Source organism: Solea senegalensis, linkage group LG14, assembly GCF_019176455.1.
Source record: "Solea senegalensis isolate Sse05_10M linkage group LG14, IFAPA_SoseM_1, whole genome shotgun sequence".
In the NCBI taxonomy this organism is placed as follows: Eukaryota; Metazoa; Chordata; class Actinopteri; order Pleuronectiformes; family Soleidae; genus Solea; species Solea senegalensis.
The window spans coordinates 17,711,779-17,720,661 of NC_058034.1; the positions used below are offsets into that span (position 1 = coordinate 17,711,779).

Here is an 8,883-nt window from a genome sequence, read left to right on the forward strand (position 1 = left end):
ATACAGTAAATACCACAGGACAGAATAATATATATTTTTTTATTATTATCTTTCCGAGGACCCGTAGCGCCGACAGCCAATGAGGAAAGAGGACATGGAGGTGGGGAATCATTGACCGATCACACTGTGGTAACCACAAACCGCCAACAGAGGGCGGCGTTTTCAGAGGTCACAAACACCATGTCTGTATAAATTCATGAGACTTCACAGACTTTTAAGCTCCTAAAACTTCTTAAAACTACATTTATACATTAGCAAGAGCCGAACATTTAAGTTGACAGAAAAAAACGAAATACATATAAAAATATAAGTTTTAACAGGCGACAAAACACCAATGAATTACATGGAAATAATTTAAAATAACAGAAAATTCAGAGGACAACGTGAAATTAAAACCAAATCATTTTGGTTTGTGGACAAAACAAGACATTCAAGAAAAGAATCATCTCCACGTTCGAAAACAGATCCAGTTTTTTCAAGATTGTCTGACATTTTACGGACCAAACAAGTAAAATAATCAACCAATGGTGCTACATGTACTACCTCAGTTTGAGAACCATGGAGCTAAGAGATGAGAAATGAATGAAAGAACAATCCGATAAATAAAGGACATTTAACAGCACTTAACTGCCATGACATTTTATACTCTTTGAGGTGAGGTGAACCTCACACCATTTTCACAGTGAGGTCAGAGACTGTTGTAGCCGTTTCTGCGGCGATCTTTGATGAGCAGTAAGGTAAGCCCTAACATCAACATAAGGCCGACCGCCGTGGCCCCGAGGACGATGGGAACTACTCGATTATTAAAGTCCGCCAAGCACTCCACGTCTGAAAAAGTGGAGAGAAGAAGGAAAATAATTGACTGTCATAATTTGTTACTGCTCATTTTAAACTGGCATTGCCACTTTATTCACTTTTTTCTATACTAACTTAATTTTGCATGCCCTTAGTTTTATTTGTTTTGTTTTTTTAATGTAAACCTTGTCACACCGTGGCTCTGAGAGTAAAGCAATTTCAATCCTCTGTAGTGTATGTCCTGTACATGGGGCAGAACTGACAATAAAGCAAACCTTAACCTGAACCTGAACCTTACAGATGTTCACTACACTGCACAGTGTTCAGTAATGAAATGATTTCTTTTTACCACTCATAACATGACGATTCTCAGCTGGTTTGATGATTTTAAAGATTCACCGTTTAGTAAAACAATGATTGGGAGACATAGAATTTGAGTCCCTGACTCAGTGACCCTCACCTTCTCCAGAGAGTCCTCTGGGTGGTGTGAAGGCCTGTATCTTCAGAGGGACCAGTTTGAGCCTCAGCTCAGGTGACATCAGAAGCAGAGTCCCAGATTTGCACGTGAAGATCTGACCGTTAGCTGTTGTGAACAACCTGCCATTGTCCAACAAGCCCGAGTAAGTCTTATCTGAGAGGATATAAAACAGGGACATGTTACCAAATGAGATATTATTCCTCATCATTAGAAACAGGATTAATCAAGTACTGTTTTATCTGTATTCTTTTGTTCTCACTTACTGGCACATCTCTGGCAAACAGGCAAAGGAGATAAATGAGCAGTCAACTTGGTGATGTAGTGAACCTGCTTTTCCTGAGAAAAAAAAAACAGAGATTTATTCAGAAATCGGCAAATTCTCAACAGACATTTAATCGTGTGTTCATTGTTCATCAGACTTGAATCCAAGGGATTCACAAATGCTCTGAACGGCCAATACAGTTAACGTATACAATTAATGTAACATCTACAGTACATCCATGATCAGTTTACAGGAATAGGTAGGGGGACATTTTATTGAAAATTATTATTATTTTTCCTGACACAGTTGAAGTTTATTGTATGGAAGCCCGTTTCCACCACAGTGGGAAAAAAAGTAATTATGAGATTATTATGTCATTATTATGAGATGCAAAGTTGTAATTTTAAGATGATATCCCATAACTATGACATACTGAGTCATAATTATGAGATACTAAGTCATAATAATGAGGTAGTAAATAATAATAAGTCATAATTATGAGGTAATAAGTCATAATAATGAGGTAGTCAATCATAATAAGTCATAATTATGAGGTACTAAGTCATAATAAGGAGATGCTAAGTCATACTCAGTCATAATAATGAGACTAAGCCATAATAATGAAGTACTAAGTCATAATAACAATATAATAAGTAAAAATAATGAGATACTAAATCATAATTATGAGATACTAAGTCATATTAAGTCATAACGATGAGGTACTATCTCATAATTATGTTGTACTAATATATAATTTTTATTTTGCAGTGGCAGAAACAGGCTTCCATATAACTGTGAGCAGTTTCTTTCACTCTTGTAACAGGCTGTTGCTTTGTGTGTGCATATAATCTGTACTTTGTTTCCTCTGCAGGTGACGAGTATGTGAATTTTGTGTTACCTTTCTGAAGGTGAGCTGCAGTTTGCCAGCGTTGTCTGTCAGATTGAGAGAGAGAACAGCTGCGTCTTTGTCACATTGACCACTGGTGCTGATTCTGGAAGGGTCCACGCTGAAATACCAGGTCGTCTGAGTGAATAAGAGAGAAATATTCCTTTAAAATCATCATCATTGTCAGTCATTGACTCTCTGCTCTTATTCTTTGTTTTATGCACAATTATTTTGACTGAATTAATGAATGCGTGCTTATATGAAGAAACCAAAATAGTAACACCTCATCAACAGATGAGTCACAGCGTTTAAACCTTTTCAGTGATGATGAACTCTGCTCCCATTGTGACTTTGATGCAGGGTTTCCCATCCAGACCTTTCAGCATGTAAGTCCCTGTGTATAAAACACACACACAACATGCAGTTCATACTGTACATCGTTTTTGTCAGTAGGTGCCTTCAGTTTCTTACTTTCTCATATTTGATGATTTAAAAGTCATACGTAAACTAATTTTAATCTACGTGAAGATGCCAATAATCTAACTGTGGTGCAGTTAATGACCGTGTGGTTGTAACTGCACCATAGTGAACGGAATAGACCAGGCAATGATGATGATGTCAGCCTGCCTCGACTATATAAGACTGTCTTGTCAAAACAGCAGTTCTCCAGAGTCAACAACTTGCAGGTGCCTCTGCTTCCCTCAGTGAGGGCCATCGATGGTGATGAAGACAATCATGATAAGGACAGGCTCAAGAGAAGCAGTCCAGTTTTCAGCCAGACAACAGCAAATGGACTGTGTTTAGAGAGAAAACTGAGAGAAGTGTTGTACTTCACTTCTTCACGCCATGCCGATGACATTTATGTCATTTGATCTTTTGAACATTTTGAACGTTTTGAACATTTTCTGACAAGTTATCATTTTTGTTTACCTCAGGAAGGAACATAGACACTGTATAGACCTGGTAACTTTAAGCTTTCTGCAGCAGCTACGTTCAGATTCGAATTACATTCTGCGCAACAGCTGATATTATTGTAGTATTGTCAGAAACACCAGCTAATCCTAACCAGTATTTGGGTGGAATAATCCTTTTAAACCTCTGTATATTTAGCAAGACCAGCCATTTTCAAACCTAAGAATTTCATGGCTAATTTTTAACATAAGATCCAGGATATTCTTACATATTTATTTCATAAACCCGTGGAAAATAACATTTGAAGGGTCAGTCAGGATGGGATAATGTATCTACCAATACCAATATAATCTGTTACATTCATTTTAGACTTTAGAATTTATCATTGAGTCAACACATATTGTTAACAAAAAGCCCAAACATGACTCAGCTAAAATGCTTTTGCTGATTTTTATTTACATTTTTACAGCAGAGTGAAGCATGCGATTTTATAGGATTTTTAGATTGTATTGACATTTTTATCTGTCCGGTATCCGATCCAGTGATTTTGAGCAGTATAACTCTGATACCGATACTGACCGATACCGATTCCCATCCCTAATATCTATGGTACAAAAGTAACATAGTTGTCAACACGTTGACGTGTGTGTCTGTGTGTTAATGTGTATCAGTGTATGCATTTGCTCTCGCCAATGTTTGGTCCACAGCTCTATTTCCTTCAGTCGTTTTTGTTTGCCCACATCCGAACACAGCAGCTCTGACGTGAGCAGCTGTTCAAACCGTCTCACAGCGTTGTCTCTCTGCTCTATGACAGTCACGTGATCCATGGAGCTCCTGGTTGTAGTGATGGATGCTGTGGTTGCGGGTTCACAGCTGCTAGGGGGTGACAGGTACGGGATACCAGGCCAGGTATTGCTCTCTGTTTCTCCTTGTTCCTGCTCTAGTGTAGGTGTCCTCTCCATAGTAACAATGCTTTCTGATTCCTGCTGTTTTACAGGTGTGAGAACATCATCCAGCAGAGAGAGCAACTTCTCTGTTAGGACAGCCAGTGACGTCACAAACTCCTCACCACAGGCCTGCACACAGTCCTCTAGTTCCACATGTGAGCAGCAGATGGTGCTGTGCAGCTGCTGCTGCCTTGCCTCCTCCCTGCTCACCACCAACTGCAGCTCTTCCTTTCTCAGAGACAATCGCAGTTGCTGGACATTCACCTCCTTGTTCTTCTCGCTGGATGCCAGATGTTCCTCCAGCTTCTTCCTGACTCCATGCACCATCTCTATAAACTCCACCTCTCGACGTTGCCCATGTTGTCTGATTAGAACTATGAGTAAGAAATGTAGCAGGTCATTGAACACTGACTGTTGCGTCACCAGGAATTCCCTGCTTGCCTCCAGAAGCTTCATGGACTGGTCCTGGTATCCCAGCAGCCTTTGCTGCATGCTCTCAGCCCACAGGTCCAAAGTGTCAGGAAGCAGCTGGAACATGCCATGACGCTCGCACTGGTAAAAGCTCTCAGCACTTTGCAGGAGGATGTCATTGGTTTTCCACAGGACAGAGTTCACTGTGGACATAAAACACTGAGGGTCCTGCTCTGGTTCTGGTCCAAAGATTTGGAACCTTCGGTCAGTTCTGATGGCCCTCCGTGCACCGACAGACTCAGTGCATCTCTGTGGAGGACATGCCCTGTCTCTGTCCTCAGTGGCTGTTGACCTCTCCTGGGACAAAGGAAACGTGTTCAGGAACTTGATGATGTCCACCACAGATTCGTTGAGGACATTAGTACTTGGTCTGCTGGGCTGTTGTAGACCAGGAGGCGGAGTAGACTGGGTGTGATTTGTGGACTTTGGCGGGTCCTCCTGTTCAAAGTCCAGGTAATGATAGCGCCTTCTCAGGTCTTCACCAACTGAATACACAAGACAACTCACCTCATCTAGGGACACATGTGTGTCCTCCAATGTCCTCCTCAAATCCTCCAACTTGCTGCTGATGACTGACTGATGCTGGTTACTACCGGCAGCCTCAGCTTTGATCTGAATTCGTGTGCTGCTGACAATTTTCTCAATCTCCTCACTGAATATCACCTCAGATGTCCGCAGAGAAAGTGTCTTCTCGACCTGATCTGACAGTGTCTTTACCTGCTGTAAACTCTTGCACTCAAACGCCTCCAGCTCAGAGAAGATGGACTGCTCTGTGACTTTGATGCGTTTGGTATCCTCCTTCAGTCTCCTCTGACACACCTTCAGCTCCTGAGGAGCAAACTCTCCTCCTTCATTAAACAGCCCGAAGGAGCTCAGAAGTCCTGCTGTTTTGTCTCTGACGTCCTTCAGCCTGGTGTGGAACGTCTTTCTGAAAGCAGTCTGACGACACTGAGTGTATCTGATGTGTTGATTCAGACACTCCTGCAGGCTGGAGCTGGCAGCCCTCAGTTGTTGGCTGCTGTTGGCAGCCATGATGTTGTCCATCATTTTGGTGAGCACTACGATGAACTTGTCGTTCTTCCTGCTGATGGAGGTCTGCAGCTCTCGCAGCTCTGTTCTGCACAAGGTCACTGCATCGTGCACCACCCCATGATGAACGTCCAAACAATGGCAATGTAGGTGCAGCTCAGTCAGGCGGGGTTGATGAACATCGGTCTGGATGTGTTGGGGGTTTAGCAGCTGCAGTTGGAGCTCCAGGTCCCAACACACTGCCTCCTTCCTCTCTGTTACCATGGTCAGGGTTAAGCTGAGGACATCATGGAAATGCCGCTCCAGTTTGTCCAAGAACAAAGTCCGAGTCCTGTTCAGTGTGTGAGTGAGCAGTTCCACAGGAAATAAACTAAGTTGTGCTTCCTGCTGTGGGTTGTCCTGCAGGTTGATGGTGGGGCATTTGAAAGCAGGGCCAGTGTACATCACTCCACTGGATGATATAAACCTGATGGTCCTGCCAATGTCATAGAGATCTAACAGAGAAGACTCTGCCTCCGCTAGCCAGTTCTGAAAGGGCTGGGTGGAGTCAACATAATTTTGACAGCTGTTTGAATACATGTCTGTCACTTCCTCTGGTGTCTGTATTTTAGCCAGGCCAGTGAACTTGGTAGATTTTAGGTCAAACTGCTGCAGTTCACTGTGCCCCGGTTTGTAGATGTGTTTCAGGTGGAAAAAGCAGCTAAGACTGCTGCTGTAGGAGAGAAGCTCGCTCAGAAAGAGAGCCTGGAGACTTTCCAACACCTCACACTGATCAGACACACACTCTCCGCAGCTGTCTTTCATTTCCTGCAGGTAGAGGACAGCTCTCTCCAGGGACTTTTTCAAAGCACTATCGTTGCTCTCCTGGCGGAGTTTTGCCAGCAGGTAATCCAGCTGCATCTTCTTACCCTTCAAGTGTCTCAGCTGTGAGCGTCGCAGGTTGTTCAGCTGCTGCTGTACTTCATCTTCTCTTCTTTCCATCCTGCGGTTGTGCATCTCCCACAGCAGCGCTGCTCCTCGCATCACGTCAAACGCACACCTGCTGAGAGTGAGCGCATGATGCACCACAGAGTCACAGCACATGTCTAACGCAGCCAGCTTCTCCTCATCCTGACTCTGGATTTGACCAATTAATGGGAGGAGCTGCGACCTGATGACATCGTTCACCTCCACCTCTGACAGCTGCAGAGCGGAGAGCTCCACCTTACAGTGCTCCACCTCAGTCAGACGCTGCTGCCACGTCTGCTCATAACAGCATCGGAGCTGATAGAGGACATCGGCATAGAAACTCTCAATTTGTTGATTGATTGCCGTCAGTTGGTTGAACCAATCAGTGACTAGAGTGATGGAGCAGGTGGGCTGGACCAGAGAGCACATTCTGGAGATTAGGTCACAACGTTGTTCTGTCAGATCTTGCTGGGACTGACTGCTCTGCTGAAATGAGGTAGGAATCAGCTGCAGATCCTCGCCACTGTTGCAGAGACTCCTGTAGTTGTTTATGATCTTAGTGATCCTACACCTCTTCCAGCAGCACAGACTGTTCAGCCAGTGCAGGTGGGAATGTGACTCCTGTTGAAGGATTCCCTCCTGGAGGAGGAGCAGCAGACGGGCCAGGCTGCGACGGTTTGCCAGCAGAGACTGATTCAACATCATGGCCTCGCTGTGGATCACTCTGTGGATGTCTGGTGGGAGCAAGTAGCTGTTCTTCTCCAGCAGGTGGCAGTATTTCCTGAGCACAGTTCGCACCTTGTTGGTCCGCTGCGTCTCACAGTAGCTCAGTTTATGGTTTGTCTCCACAACTTGCACCTTCTTCAGCTTAATGTCCCTTTTCACCTGTTCCCAGAGATCATGCATTTCCGGTAGAGTGACATCATCCGGCTGTTCCATTCTGTCCGTGAGTGTGTCCAACCTGAGGTCCACCTCCTGCAGAAAGGATAGAAGCTCCTCACTGATGGCCCTGATCTGAGTTTCACACTCATTGGCAAGTTCTGCCAGTTCCACTCCCAGCTGCTTCAGAGCTTCTTTATGTTTTTTGCAGTTTTTCTCTTTCAGACGTTCAATGATGCCAGACCTTGGATAATCTGACACCACAGTGGAGGGAAGTCGACTAACGTCGTCGACATTATTATCATCCATTACTGCTTTATATCAACCTTCACCTTCTTCCTCGTCTAATTTTTGCCAGACTGTACAATGAGAGGTGTAACAGTTTCAAGTTCTTAACCTTCAATTTGAGTTAAATCAATAGAACTCAAGAGAAAATTTAATATCCTTTGATCTTTTCATGACTTACCATGGCAACCATGGCAGAGAATCTCATCTGGCTTTTATCTGTTTAAAGGCAGCAGTGTCTCCTTTTACACTGTTGGTTGGTAAGTTGGTTGTGGTGCCTTCCTTCCCTTTTGGAATATTGCTGTAGAGACTAACACTTATACTACACAGCAAGAAGAAGAATATTATGAGTGACTGCTTTGATCTTTTTCTCAGAAGGCACTAAATGCAAATGCTAACTAACTGCCAATAAACACCAAGAAAGAGGAAGTCTAGCTGGCACACGGGAGTGTTTTTGCCTTTGTGTTTTAACCAATCAGTAAGTTACCGCCCTTTAACGCTCATGTATTTAACCTCTCCTACCTGTTTCATGATAGTTCTAATAGGGTTCACTGCAGTTTATTCCACTTTCTCCCTCAAATCTCACAACATTGAGCAACTCTTGTCTTTGCTTGATCCTCACCTCCTTTAGTTTAACCTTCCCTCTAACCTGGACTCATCCTGATTTTGTTGATCTTTGTGTTCCTCACTTTCCATTCCTGCCAAGCTTGTCTCTTGCTCTTAATCTTCCGACACCGGACTATTTTCCCAAACTACACAAGATTTTGGCAGATGCTCTTATTTTCTTCTTCCTACTGATAACCCAGTCCACACACCACAATGTGGAGCAGAGTCGTCTGAAATCACCTTCCCTTCAACTAGAGATGTGAGGTTAAATGAAACCTTAAGCCATGCGTTGAAAATGTTTTGCCCAGTGTTGTGTGACGAAGTATGAATGAGGGCTCATATGCTGACTTCATCACATCACTGTGCCAGCTGCTGTAGCATCAAA

At 43.5% G+C, this 8,883-nt stretch overlaps 2 protein-coding genes across 2 annotated transcripts in view; both read right to left on the reverse strand.

The window, feature by feature from the left end:
* Positions 1 to 25: 25 nt before the first annotated feature.
* Positions 26 to 8,883, reverse strand: part of LOC122780865 (lysosome-associated membrane glycoprotein 3) — a 9,028-nt gene continuing 170 nt past the window's right edge. Inside the window, exons 2-6 of the mRNA XM_044044219.1 lie at positions 2,736 to 2,815; positions 2,434 to 2,559; positions 1,537 to 1,609; positions 1,256 to 1,426; positions 26 to 828 (exon numbers count right to left, since the gene is read on the reverse strand). Coding sequence (XP_043900154.1) covers positions 689 to 828; positions 1,256 to 1,426; positions 1,537 to 1,609; positions 2,434 to 2,559; positions 2,736 to 2,807 — 582 coding nt within the window. The 5' untranslated portion in view covers positions 2,808 to 2,815 and the 3' untranslated portion in view covers positions 26 to 688. The remainder of the gene's footprint in view (positions 829 to 1,255; positions 1,427 to 1,536; positions 1,610 to 2,433; positions 2,560 to 2,735; positions 2,816 to 8,883) is intronic.
* On the reverse strand, positions 3,923 to 8,264 carry LOC122780862 (coiled-coil domain-containing protein 180-like). The gene has a single exon (XM_044044214.1). It carries the CDS (start codon positions 7,914 to 7,916, stop codon positions 3,963 to 3,965), a length of 3,954 nt encoding a protein of 1,317 aa, XP_043900149.1. The 5' UTR covers positions 7,917 to 8,264; the 3' UTR covers positions 3,923 to 3,962.

Coding starts and splice junctions, on each gene's coding strand:
- LOC122780862 (XM_044044214.1), bottom strand. CDS start 7,916: ATGGATGATAATAATGTCGACGACGTTAGTCGACTTCCCTCCACTGTG.